General features: G+C 45.9%; 1 protein-coding gene across 1 annotated transcript in view; it reads left to right on the top strand.

The window, feature by feature from the left end:
- WDR45B (WD repeat domain 45B) overlaps window positions 1-15,258 on the top strand; it is a 40,290-nt gene extending 25,032 nt beyond the window's left edge. Inside the window, exons 6-10 of the mRNA XM_010354373.2 lie at window positions 7,473-7,663; window positions 10,413-10,498; window positions 12,148-12,249; window positions 13,188-13,309; window positions 13,806-15,258. Of these exons, the coding sequence (XP_010352675.1) occupies window positions 7,473-7,663; window positions 10,413-10,498; window positions 12,148-12,249; window positions 13,188-13,309; window positions 13,806-13,912 (608 nt within the window). The 3' untranslated portion in view covers window positions 13,913-15,258. The remainder of the gene's footprint in view (window positions 1-7,472; window positions 7,664-10,412; window positions 10,499-12,147; window positions 12,250-13,187; window positions 13,310-13,805) is intronic.
- Window positions 15,259-21,737: the final 6,479 nt, after the last annotated feature.

Below are 21,737 nucleotides of genomic sequence, written 5' to 3' on the forward strand. Positions count from 1 at the left end.
TACATGTATTTGTCCTCTGTGTGTGTGTATATGTGGTTTTTACATGTATTTGTCTTGTGTGTGTGTATATGTGGTTTTTACATGTATTTGTCCTCTGTGTGTGTGTATATGTGGTTTTTACATGTATTTGTCCTCTGTGTGTGTGTGTGTATGTGGTTTTTACATGTATTTGTCCTCTGTGTGTGTGTATATGTGGTTTTTACATGTATTTGTCTTGTGTGTGTGTATATGTGGTTTTTACATGTATTTGTCTTGTGTGTGTGTATATGTGGTTTTTACATGTATTTGTCCTCTGTGTGTATGTGGTTTTTACATGTATTTGTCTTGTGTGTGTGTATATGTGGTTTTTACATGTATTTGTCTTGTGTGTGTGTATATGTGGTTTTTACATGTATTTGTCCTCTGTGTGTATGTGGTTTTTACATGTATTTGTCTTGTGTGTGTGTGTATGTGGTTTTTACATGTATTTGTCTTGTGTGTGTATGTGGTTTTTACATGTATTTGTCTTGTGTGTGTGTATGTGGTTTTTACATGTATTTGTCGTGTGTGTGTGTGTGGTTTTTACATGTATTTGTCCTCTGTGTGTGTGTGTATGTGGTTTTTACATGTATTTGTCTTGTGTGTGTGTATGTGGTTTTTACATGAATTTGTCCTCTGTGTGTGTATATGTGGTTTTTACATGTATTTGTCTTGTGTGTGTGTGTATGTGGTTTTTACATGTATTTGTCTTGTGTGTGTGTATGTGGTTTTTACATGTATTTGTCTTGTGTGTGTGTATGTGGTTTTTACATGTATTTGTCGTGTGTGTGTGTGTGGTTTTTACATGTATTTGTCCTCTGTGTGTGTGTGTATGTGGTTTTTACATGTATTTGTCCTGTGTGTGTGTGTATGTGGTTTTTACATGAATTTGTCCTCTGTGTGTGTATATGTGGTTTTTACATGTATTTGTCTTGTGTGTGTGTGTATGTGGTTTTTACATGTATTTGTCTTGTGTGTGTGTATGTGGTTTTTACATGTATTTGTCTTGTGTGTGTGTATGTGGTTTTTACATGTATTTGTCGTGTGTGTGTGTGTGTGTGGTTTTTACATGTATTTGTCCTCTGTGTGTGTATGTGGTTTTTACATGTATTTGTCTGTGTGTGTGTGTGTGTGGTTTTTACATGTATTTGTCCTCTGTGTGTGTGTATATGTGGTTTTTACATGTATTTGTCTTGTGTGTGTGTATATGTGGTTTTTACATGTATTTGTCCTCTGTGTGTGTGTATATGTGGTTTTTACATGTATTTGTCTTGTGTGTGTGTGTATGTGGTTTTTACATGTATTTGTCTTGTGTGTGTGTATGTGGTTTTTACATGTATTTGTCTTGTGTGTGTGTATATGTGGTTTTTACATGTATTTGTCCTCTGTGTGTGAGTATATGTGGTTTTTACATGTATTTGTCTTGTGTGTGTGTATATGTGGTTTTTACAATTGTATTGTCCTTGTGTGTTGTATGTGGTTACTGTATTGTGTGTGTATATGTGGTTTTTACATGTATTTGTCCTCGGTGTGTGTATATGTTGGTTTTACCATGTATTTGTCCGCTGTGTGTGTGTGTATAGTGGTTTTTACATGTAATTTGTCCTCTGTGTGTGTAGTATGTGGTTTTTACATGTATTTGTCTCTGTGTGGGTGTATGTGGGTTTTTACATGTATTTGTCCGTGGTGTGTTGTGTAGTGTGGTTTTTACATGTATTTGCCTCTGTGTGTGTGTGTATGTGTGGTTTTTACATGTATTTGTCTCTGTGTTGTGGTGTGGATGTGGTTTTTTACATGTATTTGTCTTGTGTGTGGGTGTGTATGTGGTTTTTACATGGATTTGGTCTTGTGTGTGTGTATGTGGTTTTTACATGTATTTGTCTGTGTGTGTGTAATGTGGTTTTTACATGTATTTGTCTTTGTGTGTGTGTATATGTGGTTTTTACATGTATTTGTCCTCTGTGTGTATATGTGGTTTTTACATGTATTTGTCTTGTGTGTGTGTATATGTGGTTTTTACATGTATTGTCTTGTGTGTGGTATGTGGTTTTTACATGTATGTTTGTTGTGGTGTTGTTGTTTGTGTGTGTTGTGTTTTTTATGTTGTCTTGTGTGTGTGTATATGTGGTTTTTACATGTATTTGTCTTGTGTGTGTGTATATGTGGTTTTTACATGTATTTGTCCTCTGTGTGTATATGTGGTTTTTACATGTATTTGTCTTGTGTGTGTGTATATGTGGTTTTTACATGTATTTGTCCTCTGTGTGTGGGTATATGTGGTTTTTACATGTATTTGTCTTGTGTGTGTGTATATGTGGTTTTTACATGTATTTGTCTTGTGTGTGTATATGTGGTTTTTACATGTATTTGTCCTCTGTGTGTGTGTATATGTGGTTTTTACATGTATTTGTCCTCTGTGTGTGTATATGTGGTTTTTACATGTATTTGTCCTCTGTGTGTGTGTATATGTGGTTTTTACATGTATTTGTCTTGTGTGTATGTGGTTTTTACATGTATTTGTCTTGTGTGTGTGGTTTTTACATGTATTTGTCTTGTGTGTGTGTGTATGTGGTTTTTACATGTATTTGTCTTGTGTGTGTGTATGTGGTTTTTACATGTATTTGTCTGTGTGTGTGTGTATGTGGTTTTTACATGTATTTGTCCTCTGTGTGTGTGTGTATGTGGTTTTTACATGTATTTGTCCTCTGTGTGTGTGTGTGTGTATGTGGTTTTTACATGTATTTGTCCTCTGTGTGTGTGTGTATGTGGTTTTTACATGTATTTGTCCTCTGTGTGTGTATGTGGTTTTTACATGTATTTGTCTTGTGTGTATATGTGGTTTTTACATGTATTTGTCCTCTGTGTGTGTGTGTATGTGGTTTTTACATGTATTTGTCCTCTGTGTGTGTGTGTATGTGGTTTTTACATGTATTTGTCCTGTGTGTGTGTATATGTGGTTTTTACATGTATTTGTCCTCTGTGTGTATATGTGGTTTTACATGTATTTGTCCTCTGTGTGTGTATATGTGGTTTTTACATGTATTTGTCCTGTGTGTGTGTATATGTGGTTTTTACATGTATTTGTCCTCTGTGTGTATATGTGGTTTTTACAATGTATTTGTCTTGTGTGTGTGTATGTGGTTTTTACATGTATTTGTCTTGTGTGTATATGTGGTTTTTACATGTATTTGTCCTCTGTGTGTGTGTATGTGGTTTTTACATGTATTTGTCCTCTGTGTGTGTGTATGTGGTTTTTACATGTATTTGTCCTCTGTGTGTGTGTATATGTGGTTTTTACATGTATTTGTCCTGTGTGTGTATATGTGGTTTTTACATGTATTTGTCTCTGTGTGTGTGTATGTGGTTTTTACATGTATTTGTCTTGTGTGTATATGTGGTTTTTACATGTATTTGTCCTCTGTGTGTGTGTATGTTTTTACATGTATTTGTCCTCTGTGTGTGTGTGTATGTGGTTTTTACATGTATTTGTCTCTGTGTGTGTGTATGTGGTTTTTACATGTATTTGTCCTCTGTGTGTATATGTGGTTTTACATGTATTTGTCCTTGTGTGTGTATATGTGGTTTTTACATGTATTTGTCCTCTGTGTGTGTGTATATGTGGTTTTTACATGTATTTGTCTTGTGTGTGTATGTGGTTTTTACATGTATTTGTCCTCTGTGTGTGTGTATGTGGTTTTTACATGTATTTGTCTTGTGTGTATATGTGGTTTTTACATGTATTTGTCCTCTGTGTGTGTGTATGTGGTTTTTACATGTATTTGTCCTCTGTGTGTGTGTGTATGTGGTTTTTACATGTATTTGTCCTGTGTGTGTGTGTATGTGGTTTTTACATGTATTTGTCCTCTGTGTGTATAGTGGTTTTACATGTATTTGTCCTCTGTGTGTGTGTATGTGGTTTTTACATGTATTTGTCTTGTGTGTATATGTGGTTTTTACATGTATTTGTCTTGTGTGTGTGTGTATGTGGTTTTTACATGTATTTGTCCTCTGTGTGTGTGTGTATGTGGTTTTTACATGTATTTGTCCTCTGTGTGTGTGTATATGTGGTTTTTACATGTATTTGTCCTCTGTGTGTATATGTGGTTTTACATGTATTTGTCCTCTGTGTGTGTATATGTGGTTTTTACATGTATTTGTCCTCTGTGTGTGTGTATATGTGGTTTTTACATGTATTTGTCCTCTGTGTGTATATGTGGTTTTTACATGTATTTGTCCTCTGTGTGTGTGTATGTGGTTTTTACATGTATTTGTCTTGTGTGTATATGTGGTTTTTACATGTATTTGTCCTCTGTGTGTGTGTGTATGTGGTTTTTACATGTATTTGTCCTCTGTGTGTGTGTGTATGTGGTTTTTACATGTATTTGTCCTCTGTGTGTGTGTATGTGGTTTTTACATGTATTTGTCCTCTGTGTGTATATGTGGTTTTACATGTATTTGTCCTCTGTGTGTGTATATGTGGTTTTTACATGTATTTGTCCTCTGTGTGTGTATATGTGGTTTTTACATGTATTTGTCCTCTGTGTGTGTATATGTGGTTTTTACATGTATTTGTCCTCTGTGTGTGTGTATGTGGTTTTTACATGTATTTGTCCTCTGTGTGTGTGTGTATGTGGTTTTTACATGTATTTGTCCTCTGTGTGTGTATATGTGGTTTTTACATGTATTTGTCCTCTGTGTTGTATGTGGTTTTTACATGTATTTGTCCTCTGTGTGTGTGTGTATGTGGTTTTTACATGTATTTGTCCTCTGTGTTTGTATGTGGTTTTTACATGTATTTGTCCTCTGTGTGTGTGTGTATGTGGTTTTTACATGTATTTGTCCTCTGTGTTTGTATGTGGTTTTTACATGTATTTGTCCTCTGTGGTGTGTGTATGTGGTTTTACATGTATTTGTCCTCTGTGTTGTATGTGGTTTTTACATGTATTTGTCCTCTGTGTGTGTGTGTATGTGGTTTTTACATGTGTTTGTCCTCTGTGTGTGTGTATATGTGGTTTTTACATGTATTTGTCCTCTGTGTGTGTATATGTGGTTTTTACATGTATTTGTCCTCTGTGTGTGTATATGTGGTTTTTACATGTATTTGTCCTCTGTGTGTGTGTGTATGTGGTTTTTACATGTATTTGTCCTCTGTGTGTGTGTGTATGTGGTTTTCACATGTATTTGTCCTCTGTGTGTGTGTATATGTGGTTTTTACATGTATTTGTCCTCTGTGTTTGTATGTGGTTTTTACATGTATTTGTCCTCTGTGTGTGTGTGTATGTGGTTTTTACATGTATTTGTCCTCTGTGTTTGTATGTGGTTTTTACATGTATTTGTCCTCTGTGTGTGTGTGTATGTGGTTTTTACATGTATTTGTCCTCTGTGTTTGTATGTGGGTTTTTACATGTATTTGGTCCCTTGTGTGTGTGTGATGTGGTTTTTACATGTATTTGTCCTCTGTGTGTGTGTATATGTGGTTTTTACATGTATTTTGTCCTCTGTGTTGTATATGTGTTTACATGTATTGGTCCTCTGTGTTTTGTCTATGTGGGTTTTACATGATTTGCCTCTGTGTGTTGTATATTTGGGTTTGACATGTATTGCTCTGTGTGTTGTATATGTGGTTTTACAGGTATTTGTCCGCTGTGTGTGTGTGTCGTGGTTTTCACATATTTGTCCTCTGTGTGTGTGTTGTATGTGGTTTTTCACATTGATTTGTTCCTCTGTTGTGTGTGATATTTGGTTTTTAATGTATTTGTCCTCTGGTTTGTATGTTGTTTTTACATGTATTTGTCCTCTGTGTGTGGTGAGTGGTTTTTACATGTATTTGTCCTCTGTGTTTGTATGTGGTTTTTCACAGGTATTTGTCCCTCTGTGTTGTGTGTGTAGTGGTTTTACATTGTATTTGTCCATCTGTGCTTGTTATGTGGTTTTTTTCATTGTATTGTCCTCTGTGTGTGTGTGTATGTGGTTTTTACATGTATTTGTCCTCTGTGTTTGTATGTGGTTTTTACATGTATTTGTCCTCTGTGTGTGTGTGTATGTGGTTTTTACATGTATTTGTCCTCTGTGTGTGTGTGTATGTGGTTTTTACATGTATTTGTCCTCTGTGTGTGTGTATATGTGGTTTTTACATGTATTTGTCCTCTGTGTGTGTGTATATGTGGTTTTTACATGTATTTGTCCTCTGTGTGTGTGTATATGTGGTTTTTACATGTGTTTGTCCTCTGTGTGTGTGTGTATGTGGTTTTTACATGTATTTGTCCTCTGTGTGTGTGTATATGTGGTTTTTACATGTATTTGTCCTCTGTGTGTGTGTGACTTCATTGGTCTCCGGCCATTTTTGGCTGTTGTGAAGGAGCCGCCGCACATGTTTCCATAGCAGCCATTGTGTGGGTCGTTTTGTTTCCGTTGCATTGACACTGAGGGTTCGGCTGTCGGGTCGCGGCCATGTTGTGGTTGTGTCTGACTCTATAAAATGCGGCCATTTATTTTCCAGAGTGGCCGTGTGTCCTCTTGCATCTCATCCTTGATTTTTGAGTGTTCCACATTGTTGGTCTCTCTAGCTGTAGCCGTTCCGTGCGTGTGTGATGATATCTCACTGGTAACGGCATCTCCTTGTGGTTTTAGTTTGCATTTCTCTGAGAACTGGCGGTGGCAACATCTTTCCCTGTGGTCCTGTGGTTCTTGCCTTTTTTTTTTTTTTTTTTTTTGTGAGACGGAGTCTCCCTCTGTCTCCCAGGGTGGAGTGCAGTGGCCGGATCTCAGTTCACTGCAAGTTCCGCCTCCCGGGTTCACGCCATCCTCCTGCCTCAGCCTCTCGAGTAGCTGGGACTACAGAGGCCGCCACCTCGCCCGGCTAGTGTTTTGTATTTTTTTTAGTAGAGACGCGGTTTCACAGTGTTAGCCAGGATGGTCTCAATCTCCTGACCTCGTGATCCACCCATCTCGGCCTCCCAAAGTGCTGGGACTGCAGGTTTGAGCCACCGTGCCCGGCCGGTCCTGTGGTTCTTGCTTTTTGAGATCTTTTGGGAAGTACCCCAGATGGTAAAGTGATCAGTTTCACATTGCGTTTTCGGTACTGCGTACCATGAGGGACGCGATGGACAGTTGGTAAAGTGATCAGTTTCGCATTGCGTTTTCGGTAGCACGTACCATGACAGACGGACGGTTGGTAAAGTGATCAGTTTCGCGTTGCATTTTCAGTAGCGCGTACCATGACGGACGGATGGTTGGTAGAGTTATTCAGCACATGTATTGATTATAAGGAAGTCTCATGCGAGGTAGCTTTGCTTAGTCCTCTCATACTCTTTACAATGAAAAGTCTAAATTGAATTTGTGGTTCTGATATAAATGATATACATCTGTTTTTTCGGAGAACTCGGGCAGAAAGTGGACTTTGGCTGCGAGAAATCAAAGGCAGTTCTTGATTGGTGTCCTCTGTCTCCATGCAGGCCTCTGTGTCCTTTGTCCCAATAGTAATAACTCCCTCCTGGCCTTCCCGGGCACACACACGGGCCATGTGCAGCTCGTGGACCTGGCCAGCACGGAGAAGCCACCAGTGGACATTCCTGCACACGAGGGTGTCCTGAGCTGCATTGCACTCAACCTGCAGGGAACAAGAATTGCAACTGCATCTGAGAAAGTAAGTGTGCCCCTCACCTTGTTGGCGTTGTGCCTCCTGGAGCAGCAGGCTCAGCAAAATGGCCACTCCCTGTATCAAGACTCAAAAGGCAGTGGGCCTGCCCCCACCTGGAGCCCCTCAGGGGCCTGTGGACCTGGCTGGTCATGTCACCGGAGAGGTTGAAGTCTTCACAGGTCGTCTTGTGCCCAGGGACTGGTTTTATTTCCAATTATTTACAAAGCAGTGCCTTGTAAAGTATGATAAACCAAAGAAACAGGGCCGGGGCCGTGGCTCACACCTGTAATCCCAGCACTTTGGGAGGCCAAGGCGGGCGGGTCACTTGAGGTCAGGAGTTTGAGACCAGGCTGGCCAAGATGGTGAAATCCCGTCTCTACTGAAAATACAAAAAGTAACCAGGCATGGTGGTGTGTGCCTCTAATCCCAGCTACTGAGAACACTAAGGCAGGAGAATCACTTGAACCCAGGAGGTGGAGGTTGCAGTGAGCTGAGATCCTGCCACTGCACTCCAGCCCAGGTGACAGAGTGAGACTCCATCTCAAAAAAAAAGAAACAAAAATACATACACATCCAAGTTTATTAGAAGAATCAGACATGACAGCTTTGTCATGTTGTTGTAGATTTTGCAGAACCACTCAGTTTCGGTGTTTCTGTCTTCACAGCCTGAGAACAGACGGCTCCAAACCCTTTTTACCTGCTTAGTTATATGTCTTCATTGAATTACCACCAGATTATAACTTAAAATATTGACATATTGGACACATTGTCTTTTAAGGTGTGAGATCAGAAGAACTGTTAACTTTTTTTTTTTTTTTTTTTTTGAGACGGAGTCTCGCTCTGTCGCCCAGGCTGGAGTGCAGTGGCCGGATCTCAGCTCACTGCAAGCTCCGCCTCCCGGGTTTATGCCATTCTCCTGCCTCAGCCTCCCGAGTAGCTGGGACTACAGGCGCCCGCCACCACGCCCGGCTAGTTTTTTGTATTTTTTAGTAGAGACGGGGTTTCACCGTGTTAACTAGGATGGTCTCGATCTCCTGACCTCGTGATCCGCCCGTCTTGGCCTCCCAAAGTTAACTTTTTAAAATAATTTTAAATCTGGAATTCTTTATACTTCTTTTTGCCTGAATTCAGATTTTTACAAAGAAAATTGGTATCTTTTACTATAGTTTTCATTGCAGACTGCAAGCCCAGTGTTGCTTTGTAGGAAATTATAAATTGTGAAGGAGGTGAGACCACAAGCCAGTGACGGGATCCATTTGTGGGCACGGTCCGCGGAGGTTCAGTGTGGGGGCCCTGTCCTACCCTTTGACACGGTGCCAGCACCAGGGTCCCTCCTCAGCACATGGGGACATATGGCTTGGGGCACGTCCCGCTCACTCCTGGGACACAGCTGAGAGCAGGTTTAGTTATTTCTAGGTAGTTTTTGTTTTGTTTTGTTTTGTTTTTTGAGATTGAGTTTTGATCTGTCATCCAGGCTGGAGTGCAGTGGTGCGATCTCGGCTGACTGCCACCTCTGCCTCCTGGGTTCAAGCGATTCTCCTGCCTCCACCTCCCGAGTAGCCGGGATGAGAGGCACCTGCCATCATGCCTGGCTAATTTTTGTATTTTTAGTAGAAACGGGGTTTCACCATGTTGGTTAGGCTGGTCTCGAACTCCTGACCTCAGGTGATCCGCCCGTCTTGGCCCCCAAAGTGCTGGGATTACAGGCGTGAGCCACCGCGCCCAGCCCTTTAGGTAGTATTTTTTAGAATGGTATTGTATTAGCAAAAAAATATATATAATTTTGTATGAATTAGAAATATGGTTCCTCTATATTTTTTGATAAATTTTTTCTTATCTTTTTTGCCTTTAGATTCTCCATCCCCACCTCCCTGCAACTTTTTCTTCTTTATCTCCCTGTTACGAATGTGGATGCTTCTCTGCTTCCTGCTTTCTTAGCTCAGCAGTGCCCTCTGGGTTAGCCAGGTAGATGGGATTACACAGAGCCTTGCAACATCTGTGACCCATCCCATGCTGTCAGCAGTCACCCTATAGAGCTGCTCCTGCCTTGTCCCCCACAAGCTGCCTCCTTACTGAACTCCCAGGAGTAGGGGCTGCTGGGTTGAAGGATATACAGATTTTTTGTTGGATGTTGTCAAAGAGTGTTCAACAAAAGATGCAACAGTTCTCGTTTTCCCAGCTGTCAGAATCAGCTGAAGAGTCCTCCTCGTTCTGGAGGAAATGTTAAAAACGCCCCCCGGCACCCGAGGTCTTGGGCACCTCTTTCTTGGGAAAGCCAGCATAGCTGACGTGAATGGTTTTAAGTCCTTTTATTATTATTTTTTTTGCCTCACCTTTTTGATGGCAGGATTCCCATGCTGCTTTTCCTAGCTATCTGGGGGAGTTAGGATTCGAACAGTGCTTCTCAGATGAGCACACCATGTAGCAGGAGCAGGGAGCCTGGGCCTGGGTGTTCCTCCTGGGTGTCAGCCAGGGATGCAGGCGTCCAGGGTCAGTCCACACGGCCCGGTCAGGGGGTTGTCTCCTGAGGCCTCTCTCGACGTGTGCCCAGTGCTGTGGGACCAGGAGCCACCAGCCAACTCTCAGGGGCAGGGCTGTGTGCTGGCCGTTGGAGGAGAACGTTAAGTATTAGATGATGTGGGTGAGTCTGAGAAAGGCTTGTGTGGACTAATGGGTTTGTGAATGTAAATCATTTCAAAAACGAACGAAAAAGTTTTGAATCTTTGATAACGAAACACTTCACTGTTTTTCAAAGGGGACCCTTATAAGAATATTTGATACTTCATCAGGGCATTTAATCCAGGAGCTGCGAAGAGGCTCTCAAGCAGCCAATATTTACTGGTAAGGGCACCCCCAGCTTCACCGGAGAAGAGCTTTGGGCCGACAGACAGCACGGAAATGGGCCTTTGGGCTGCGGGAGAGGGGGTAGGAGCAGGCACCCTCTACCCCGTAAGGCTAGAGGAGGGAGAACTTGGGCTGCTAGGGGGTTGGGTTCAGCTTTTTAAATTGTGATTAATTATAAATTGTTATTGTGGGAAATGACCCAAAAGTAGAAAATGTCGTAATTAACCCTGCTTCCACATTGATCCGTGTTTGCTGGGTGGTGGTGGTGTTGTTTGTTGTTGTTGGTTTTTGGGGTTTTTGTTGTTTTTGTTTTGAGGCAACGTCTTGCTCTGTTGCCCAGGCTGGACTGCAGTGGTGCTGTCACGGCTCACTACAGCCCCGACCTCCTGGGCTCATGCGATTCTCCTGCCTCGGCCTCTTGAGTAACAGGGACCACAGTTGTGTACCACACGCCAGGCCAGTTGCTGTGTTTTGTAGAGGGTCGCGCTGCTGCCCTGGCCGGCGGGCTCGGGTTCACTCCTGTTGACTTTTAGTCTTTCTGGTGTTTCTGCCAGTGTCACCGCTTCACCAGTGCTCCGGCTTGTGTTTAAGGCGATGCTGGAGACCGTGTTGGTTTGTCTGATTCCAGCCTGTTAGAGTCTGAGAGGCCACACTGCCGCCCCACAGTGGTGTCCCTGCAGCCCCCGGGTGTCTCATGCTGAAGCCCTACTTGGGTAGGATCTCATGCCCTGTGGCCATGGCCAGGAGGCCTGGTGCCTCCCCCTTGGCTAGTATTGAGCAGCATTTGGGTCTTTGAGATGAAAATGTAATTAATTTAGCCAGGTGTGGCAGCTCCCGCCTGTAATCCCAGCACTTTGGGAGGCTAAGGCAGGTGGATCACCTGAGGTCGGGAGTTCAAGACCAGCCTGGCCAACATGGCAAAACCCTGTCTGTACTAAAAATACAAAAATTAGCTGGGCGTGGTGGCGTGTGCCTGTAATCGCAGCTACTCGGGAGGCTGAGGCAGGAGGATCGCTTGAACCTGGGAGGTGGAGGTTGCAGTGAGCCAGGGTCGTGCCACTGCACTCCAGCCTGGGCAACAAAGCGAGACTCTGTCTCAAAAAAAAAAAAAAAAGAAAAGAAAGAAAATGTAATTAATATATAAATACAGTGGCTTTACCCATGAGGTCCTGGGCCTTGTGGTGTGCAGAGCACACGCCTGTCTGCTCCCGGAACAGACAGCACGCAGCCAATGCCTGCCCCAGCCCAGGTGACCTCCATAGGGGCAGCCTGCACCTCCTGGGGCCAGGATCATTGGAGAGAATGTGTGTTTCTCACCTGAGTCTCCTGAGAGCAGCCCTGAGTGGCATGTGGGGGGTGGTCTGCAGGAAGCCCCTTCCCTCTCCCAGACACACAGCTCACCAGCTGCATTTGTGGGGCACCCGAGGAAGATTCTTGCCATGATACACTGGATTGTGGCTGTGGCTTTGTGGCTTCAACCTGTGGTGCTGTGGGGATGGTTGTCAGCTTGTTAAAGAAAGGGCCATATTCAGAATCGGCACCTCCAGAGTGGGAATGTTGAGGTCTTCCGCGGCGTTGACAAGTGCTGTGGGTTAAGTCTCTGTCCACATCCACACAAAACTGAGCTGTGCTGGTTTTCTCTGCAGCATTAACTTCAATCAGGACGCATCCCTCATCTGCGTATCCAGTGACCACGGCACAGTGCATATTTTTGCAGCTGAAGATCCAAAAAGGAATAAACAGTCCAGGTAGGTGTTAGGGTGCCTGCTGGTGGGAAAAGCTCAAGGATGAAGGGAGTCCCTGTTGTTTCAGTGTAGACAGGACGGGACCCCCCTACGCCAGCAGGGCAGTGTGGATAGACCCCACATGTCATCAGGGCAGTGTACACAGACGCCCCGATGCCAGCAAAGCAGTGTGGATAGACCTCACATGCTATCAGTGCTGAAATCTTTTTCATCTGATTGATATTTCTTGGGGTTTAAAAATCAGTGCAGACCGGGCACGGTGGCTCACACCTATAATCCCAGCTCTTTGGGAGGCTGATGTGGGCAGATAACCTGAGGTCAGGAGTTCGAGACCAGCCTCGCCAACATGGTGAAACCCGTCTCTACTAAAACTACAAAAACTAGCCGGGCGTGGTGCCGGGCACCTGTAGTCCCAGCTACTTGGGAGGCTGAGGCAGGAGAATCACTTGAACCCGGGAGGCGGAGCTTGTAATGAGCCGAGATTGCGCCCCTGCACTCCAGCCTGGGCGACAGAGTAAGACTCCGTCTCAAAAAAAAAAAAAAAAAAAAAAATTAAAAGCAAAAATAGAATTTAAAAATAAAATCGCAAACTAGCCGGGCGAGGTGGCGGGCGCCTGTAGTCCCAGCTACTCAGGAGGCTGAGGCAGGAGAATGGCGTGAACCCGGGAGGCGGAGCTTGCAGTGAGCTGAGATCCGGCCACCGCACTCCAGCCTGGGCGACAGAGCGAAACTCCGTCTCAAAAAAATAAAAATAAAAATAAAAATAAAATCGTACAACAGGCTTTGTCAGTAATGGCAAAAAAAAATTCATTAAAGCTCAAACTATATGAAATAGCATTTTAATATTTTCAGCAGCATTCTGAGTTTAAGCAGGTGATTTTTTTTTTTTTTCCTGTAAACTTTTGTGGATGCAACCACCCTTTCTTTTTTTATCTTCACAGTTTGGCCTCAGCCAGTTTCCTTCCAAAATACTTCAGTTCCAAGTGGAGTTTCTCCAAGTTTCAGGTTCCCTCGGGCTCTCCGTGCATTTGTGCCTTTGGAACAGAGCCAAACGCCGTCATTGGTGAGTGGTCCTTCCTGGAGGGAACGTCCCAGTCCATCCCACCTGGGCTACATCCACTGAGCCTCGGACCCAACTTCCCATAGAATTCCCACCGCCTCGCTGTGGCACCGATGGCTGCCCAGTTCCCCTTATTTCTCCTGTGGGCTCAGTGTGTCCGGCTTATGGTCTGCACGGCCATTTGGGATGTCTTCAACCCCCATTCCATCCCTCCAGTCTCCCCAGGAAATCACTGGGACGGGTCTTCCAGTGTTTGTATAGATGACCAAAGAATGTTTCTTACCCTGTAGCCAACACTAGGTGACTAGATGTTCACCCCAAGACAGTCGGGACGCCCAGCCACGGTGCCGAGTGCACTCAGTGGGGACCTGGGGCCTTTTGGGGCTTTCAGAGCAGCTGCCTGGCTCCAAGAGACTGTTTGCAGTTCAGCTCAGTGGGACTCGTTGCTTTTAACTTTGGGGGAAAGAAACACGGGTAAAATGGTCTCCTTCTATCCCAGCAATTTGTGCAGACGGCAGCTACTACAAATTCCTGTTCAACCCCAAGGGGGAGTGCATCCGGGATGTCTACGCGCAGTTTCTAGAGATGACCGATGACAAGCTGTGACTCCAGCCCGGAGCGCCACAGCACCCACCACCTGCCGCCTTCAGGCTCTCGGGGCTGGTGCCCGCGCCCCAGGGGCCTCCTGGGCCACGGGCTGGAGGGTCTGCCCAGGGACCTTGGTCTCGAAGCCATATGTGGTTGTCTGCTTTCCTAAGGACTCCCATTTCCAGTATTAAAGAGAGAATCATCATCAAGGGACCGTAGGTACTCAGTGGCTGTGACCAGCTCGAGTGGCCGTGGCTGTCCCCGTGAGTTCAGCTGTGACGTTCGCTTCAGTGGCTCCACAGCGTCTCACACTGACAGGGGCTCCATACAGACCTGGGGACTGGGCTGAGAGGGTGGACGAGTTCAAGTTTGTTTTTGCAACAGATTCCATCGTTCTTACTGAGTCTGCAGCGGGGAAGTGAACAAGTGTGTAAACGTAAGTTCTTACATTATAAGCAGATTTAAATAGAACACCAGCAGCTTGCCTTAGAAAAGGAGAAAGGAATTCCTTCTCCCGTCCGAACATGAAGAAAAAGCGACCTGACGCTGTGGAGAGAACGTAGCGAGAACGTTGCCCTCGCGTGAGCCCAGCCTGTGGTCTTCTCTGTACCCGCAACGTGGTCATCTGTGCCCGTGGGTGGCGTCCCCGTCTCTGTTGGGGCCATTGGAACGCGGCAGACACCAGGCCACCCTAGAAGCCGAGCTGTCAGACCTCAGGCGTGTGCGGGGCAGGGGCGCGGGGTCTCCTGGTTACATTCTGGGTTAAATCTGTTTCCCGGCTATGTGTAGGGAACAGCAGAGTGATGCACGGACTGTGAACATTTGATGTGGGGGAAAACATCCTTTCACTTCGGGGTCATCTGCCAGAGCAGTGTCTGGGAGGGCCCGCTGCAGTTCCCGCTAGTGTGGAGGGAAATGCCTTGGTCTGGCCTCCAAGCCCCCAAGTCCACCGTCTCCCCTCCCCTCATTTATAAGAATAGCTACACACTAACATTTTGGGAAGGAAAGGCGCATAACTTTTTTTTTAACATTTGGTAACTAAAATAGGTTATGGGCTCTATATTGTCAGCTACTTGGGATATATATTTAATTTTCTTAAATTCCCGTTAAAGAAACTCTATTTTATGGTTTTGATTTCAGATTGCAAACATATAAAACCTGCGTAGCAGCAAGTTCTTGGTTTTGCCAGTTCCTTCAGTTCCTTTACTGTCACTGTCATGTAATCAGCTAACTTTGTATGTGGATTTTGATGTAAAGTATGCATGTTCCTTTTATGTGTATTTAATCATGTTTAATTTTGCACACTTATTTGTAATGTTTCTTTAAATAAAAGTGACTAATTTTGTTGTACTCTGGACCTGTAATGGGAAATAGAATTGTGTGTTATGAAGCCAAACACTGTTCCCCTTGTGAGAATCTGGTTGGACTGTAGGTTTCAGAACAGCCCGTGGGACTGAAGCGGGCACCAGCCTGTGACAGGACAAGGTGGAAGCCAGGGCCACTGGGTGCAGGGCCTAGAGCCTCACTCCCTGAGGCGGGGACAGCCTGCCCTCCTCACTCCCTGTGTCGGGGCGGGACGGCCTGCCCTCCTCACTCCCTGTGTCGGGGCGGGACGGCCTGCCCCAGGGCGCTTCTGGAGGAGGGAGGGAGGAAATGCATCCGTAGGAGGCCTGTGTGGCTCTGGGAGGTCTGAGGCTCCTGTTGCCTGCAGAGGTGGAGAGTGGCTGTGAGTAGCAATGTCCCTGCATGTTGAAGTGGCAGCTTAAAGTGAGCCGGGGTCACCCTGACTTGTCTAACACTTGAGATCTGACTCTGGGTGGGGGAGTAGGAATGTAATTACCCAGTTGATAAACATGAAGCTGGGGGAAGTGCATGCAAGAAGGGTGGGCTTTCTCGAGAGCCGTGCACGTGAACAGCCTCAGAACTGATGCGGACGGCCAGGCTGTGTCACAGCCTCGTTCACCAGGAACGTGGGGAGGGCCTGGCAGCACCGGCCCTCCCCAGGCATGTGCTTTTTAAAAATTCACTGTAGAGCGGCGAGGACGCGGTGTCCCTAGGGCCGGCGGACTGTCGGGAGCACAGCAGGCTGCTTTTCAAATGGAACTGATGGGAAGCGCAGTGTATAGAAAACAAGGCCGGGCTGCTGCTTCCCCCGGAACCTCCTGTACCCTGGACATAGTATGAAGGGTCTCCAGAGCTACTGCCTCAGAAGGTGCCTACTCAGCAGCTTTCCTGTCTGATCTTACAGGTGCGTGGGCATGGATGACTCTGGCTGTGTTTCTGGTCTGCTCTCCCTCCCCCATGGCCCTGGGATGTCTTGTGGGGACGGGCGGCTTGTGCCCTGTGGAACGCAGCCCTGACCCACACCCACCCTGTGTTTTGACGGTGACACCTGTGTCAACCCCTGGCCCCCTCCCCCTCCCTCCCACCACTGTAGTCGGGGGCGCTGGCCGTCTGTAGCCTTCTGTGACCAGAGTTTCATATTTGTGTTTTCTTTCTGCAACCAAACTGAGCTCCTGAATGCCAGAGATCTTTCGCGTGACTTAGTCCTCACCTCTCTTCTGTTGTGTCAGAGGCATTTGCTTGATGACATTTTTGAATCTTGTACCAACATTTATTTTTTTCCAGATGGATCGGAAAATACAGTGAAAAAAACACAATGTTCCTTGTAAAATAACATAATAGAAAAATACAAATTTGTAAACAAAATTGCCCCGTGTTTCCACCTGCAGAGATCACTCTTGGACAGCCCCACACCTGAATGTAACATTTATTTTTATTCAAAATTTTTTTTGGTAGAGACGGTTATCCTCCACCTCCTGGGCTCAAGCGATCTTCCCACCTTGGCCTCCCAAAGTGCTAGGATTCCAGGCGTGAGCCACTGCACCTGGCCACATTTATTTCAGATACATTTGTCATTTCTGAAGCTGGTTTCTAATTTGTGGCAATGACTTGTGTCTGCTCATTTGTATGCACTCTGCACGCTTTAAAATCCTCGTCTGCCGATTCCAGCATCTGAGTCTTCTCGGAGGCTGCCTCCTGATCTTCCTTTATTCTGAGTGGGGACACGCTTGCCTCACTGCCTAGTAACTGTGGGTTCTACAGGGAACACTGCAGATGGTACGTTGCAGATACGGATTCTGTACATCCGAGGAATCTGGGCTTTCTGTTTTAGGCAGGTGCTGAGACTGAACTCACTGCATTCCGAGTCTCCCCTGGGGCAGGATGGGTGGGGCCGGGACGAGAGAAGCAAACAAGCCACTTGGGGGTGACCACGCCTGCCGCTAGGAATGGCTGTTTAAGTGGCTTTATGCATCGGTTGTGATGATCACGTTTGCCTGTCTTTCACTCATTAACGTGGCATCACGTTGACTTTTGAATGTTCGGCCAACCTTGCTGTCCTGCGGGAAAGCCCACTGGGTCATGGTGTATTGTCCTTAAGTAAATACCGTTGAATTCACCAGGTGCAGTGGCTCACGCCTGGAATCCCAGCACCTTAGGAGGCCAAGGCGGGTGGATCACGTGAGGTCAGGAGTTTGAGACCAGCCTGGCCAACATGGTGAAACCCTGTCTCTACTAAAAATACAAAAATTAACGAGGCTAGGTGGCGGGCGCCTGTAATCCCAGCTACTCGGGAGGGTGAGGCAGGAGAATCGGTTGAACCTGGCAGGTAGAGGCTGCAGTGAGCCGAGGTCGTGCCATTGCACTCTAGCCTGGGTGACAGTGAGACTGTCTCAGGGATTAAACAAACAAAAAATTCTCATAGTTGGGGATTTTTTTTGGATTTATTTATAAAGGATTCTGATCTCTAATTTTGCTTATATCCTTGCCACCTTCTGGAATTAGGGATCAGGTTAGTGATTTTGTGGTTTTGGCATTAATTTTAAAATGATTTGTCTTAGGCAACATCCACCAAAATGTAGAAATACAGTGGGTTTTAACAAAAGCAAATGTAGACTTGAGACTGAGGTGGCACCTAGTGAAATGCTGTTTCACTCACTGTTCAAGAGAAACGCCACCGTCTTGGAGGCTGCGAATCCCCCGACATGGGCTCTGAGCCTCCCACAGACACCTGCGGCCCCATCTTGAGTTGTCCATGCTGGCTGCCAGCCAGAATCCTGTCATCCGTGTAAGACGTTTCAGATGGTGAGTCTGTCGACGCTTCTGGGGCATGCGAGCTGAGGGCTAATTATCTCCTGGTCTCTCATGGGTGTGTGGAAAAAAATAGGCAAGGATCTGGCCAGATACTGTGGAAAAGGGTGTCTTCCTGACCTTTATAGCAGAGTGTAACTCCAGAAAATCAGCATTTTTCTACCTCAATTTCGATATTTGCACAAGGGACTTGAACTTCATGTCTCACATTATTTTTACCATTATCACCTTTTTTTTTTTTTTTGAGACGGAGTCTCGCTCTGTCGCCGGGGCTGGAGTGTGGTGGCCGGATCTCAGCTCACTGCAAGCTCCGCCTCCTGGGTTCCCGCCATTCTCCTGCCTCAGCCTCCCGAGTAGCTGGGACTACAGGCGCCCGCCACCTCGCCCGGCTAGATTTTTGTATTTTTTGGTAGAGACGGGGTTTCACCGTGTTAGCCAGGATGGTCTTGATCTCCTGACCTCGTGATCCGCCCGTCTCGGCCTCCCGAAGTGCTGGGATGACAGGCTTGAGCCACCGCGCCTGGCACCATTATCACCTTATACTGACAGCTGCCTATCTTTTTTTTTTTTTGGAGACGTGGTCTCACTCCAGGCTGGAGTGTGGTGACGCGATCTCAGCTCACTGCAACCTCTGTCTCCTGGATTCAAGCAATCCTCCCACCTCAGCCTCCTGAGTAGCTGGGACTCATTTCTGAGTAGCTGGGAACCATGCCTGGCTCATTTCTGTTAATGTTTTGTAGAGACAGTGTCTCTCTATGTTCTCCAGGCTGGTCTTGAACACCTGGCCTGAGGCAGTCCTCCCGCTCAGCCTCCCAAAGTGTTGGGATTACAGGTGTGAGCCACCAAGCCCAGTCATGCTTTTCTTTCTTTCTCGACCTCCTGGACTCAAGTGATCCTTCTGCTTCAGTTTCCCAAATAGCTAGGACCATAGGCATGCACCACCATGCCTGGCTAATTTATGTTTTTTTGTTTGTTTTGGAGACGGAGTCTCACTTTGTCTCCCAGGCTGGAGTGCAGTGGCTCAACCTCAGCTCACTGCAACCTCCGCCTCCTGGATTCAAGAAATTCTCCTGCCTCCGCCTCTCGAGTAGCTGGGATTACAGGTATGCACCACCACAACTGGCTAATTTTTTTTTTTTTTTTCTGAGAGGGAGTCTCACTCTGTCGCCCAGGCTGGAGTGCAGTGGCGCCATCTCGGCTCACTGTAACCTCTGCCTCCCGGGTTCACGCCATTCTCCTGCCTCAGCCTCCCGAGTAGCTGGGACTACAGGTGCCCGCTGCCACGCCCAGCTTTTTGTATTTTCAGTAGAGACAGGGCTTCACCATGTTAGCCAGGATGGTGTTGTTCTCCTGACATTGTGATCCGCCCGCCTCGGCCTCCCAAAGTGCTGGGATTACAGGCGTGAGCCACCATGCCCGGCTAATTTTTTTGTATTTTTAGTAGAGATGGGGTTTCACCATGGTGGCCAGGCTGGTCTCAAACTCCTGACCACAGGTGATCCACCTGCCTGTGCCTCCCAAAGTGCTGGGATTACAGGTGTGGGCTACTGCACTTGGCCTACCTGGCTAATTCTTAATTTTATAATTTTGTTTTAGAGATGGGGGTTGCACTAAGTTGCCCAGCCTTGTATCCAACTCCTGGGCAGAAGCAATCTTCCTGCCTGTGCCTCTCAAACTGTTGGGATTACAGGCGTGAGCCTTAATTAATCCATTAAAGCCATGCCTGGCCTTAATTTCCTTTTCGATTGTTCGTTGCTGGTGCATATAAATACAACTTACTTTTGTCTTGATCTTGTACACTGCAACACTGCTGAATTCGTTTGTCAGGCTCTAGTAGGTTGAGTGTGTGTGTGTATTCTGTGGAAGTTTTGATACATAATCATTCTGTCTGCAAGTAGTTTTCACCCCTTCCAATTTAGACGCCTGCCTTTCTTGCTCAGTTGCTCTAAGACTTACAGCAGCGCCGACCAGCAGTGCCGACCAGCAGTAGTGGAGGCAGGTATTCGTGTTCCTGATCTGAAAGGAAAAGCTTTCAGTCTCTCACTGCTGAGTGAGAGAGGTCTCTCTGCATTTTTCCTGCTTGGATTTTGTGGAGCTTATTGGATGTCTAGATTCATGTCTTGATCGGATCAGGTAAGTTTTCATTGATTATTTCCTGAAGTGTTTCTTCTTCCTCTTTCTCTACTTCTGGAATTTCATCATGTATATGTTGTTACGCTTGATGGTACCCCACAGGCCCGTTACCGTTTACTTTCCCTGCATTTTTCTTCTCTGCTGCTTAGACTGGGTAATTTCATTGACCCTACCTTCAAGTTCGCGGCTGCTTTCTGATGCCTGCTGGAATCTGCTGATAAATTCCTTAGTGAATTTCTTATTTTAGCTATTTTACTTTTCAGTCCTAGATTTTCTTTTTGAGTTTCTTTTTATAATTTCTATTTTCTGCTATTTCCAAATTTTTCACACACTATTCGTATTTCTTTCTTTTTGGTGCAGGTGGAGGGGCAATGTCTTGCTCTGTTGTTCGGGCTGAAGTGCAGTGGTGTGATCACGGTGCACTGAGGCCTTCACTTGCCAGGTGCAAGCAATCTTTCCACCTGAACCTTCAGAAGAGCTGGGATCTTAGACACATGTCACTACGCCTGGCTAATTTTTTTTTTTTTTTTTTTGAGACAGAGTCTTGCTCTGTCCCCCAGGCTGGAGTGCAGTGGCGCGATCTCGGCTCACTGCAAGCTCCGCCTCCCGGGTTCCCACCATTCTCCTGCCTCAGCCTCCCAAGTAGCTGGGACTACAGGCGCCCGCCACCTTGCCCGGCTAATTTTTTGTATTTTTAGTACAGACAGGGTTTCACCGTGGTCTCGACCTCCTGACCTTGTGATCTGCCCGCCTCGGCCTCCCAAAGTGCTGGGATTACAGGCGTGAGCCACCGCGCCCGGCTTTTCTTTTTTTTTTGAGACAGAGTCACACACTATGTTGCCCAGCCTGGACCTGAGCTCTTGGGCTCAAGCTGTCTCCCCACTTGAGCCTCCCAAAGTGCTGAGACTATAGGCGTGAGCCACCACACCTGGCTTTGTTCTTTTTTTTGAGACGGAGTCTCGCTCTGTCGTCCAGGCTGGAGTGCGGTGGCGTGATCTCGGCTCACTGCAAGCTCTGCCTCCCGGGTTCACGCCATTCTCCTGGCTTAGCCTCCTGAGTAGCTGGGACTAGAGGCGCCCGTCACCACACGCGGCTGATTTTTATGTATTTTTAGTAGAGACGGGGTTTCACCGTGTTAGCCAGGATAGTCTCGATCTCCTGACCTCGTGATCCACCCGTCTCGGCCTCCCAAAGTGCTGGGATTACAGGCTTGAGCCACTGCGCCCGGCCCTGTTTTCTATTTTTTTAAACAAAATTAGAACTGGCCAAGCGTGGTGGCTCATGCCTGTAATCCCAGTCCTTTGGGAGGCCAAGGCAGGAGAAGAGCTTAAGTCTAGGAGGTCGAGGTCATCCTGGGCCACATAGCAAGACCAGTCTCTACAAATAAAAATAAGATTTTATTTTTTCCCCTCAATTTTGATTGCCTTTTTCAATTTTGTAACCTACTTGCTTTAGATTTACTTTGTTCTTCTTTAGTTTAAGGTGGAAACTTAGATAATTGATTTTAGACCTTTCCTTTTTTTGATACAGTATCTCGCTGCCGCCCAGGCTGGAGTGC

Source organism: Rhinopithecus roxellana, chromosome 19 (genome assembly GCF_007565055.1).
Source record: "Rhinopithecus roxellana isolate Shanxi Qingling chromosome 19, ASM756505v1, whole genome shotgun sequence".
Taxonomy (NCBI): Eukaryota; Metazoa; Chordata; class Mammalia; order Primates; family Cercopithecidae; genus Rhinopithecus; species Rhinopithecus roxellana.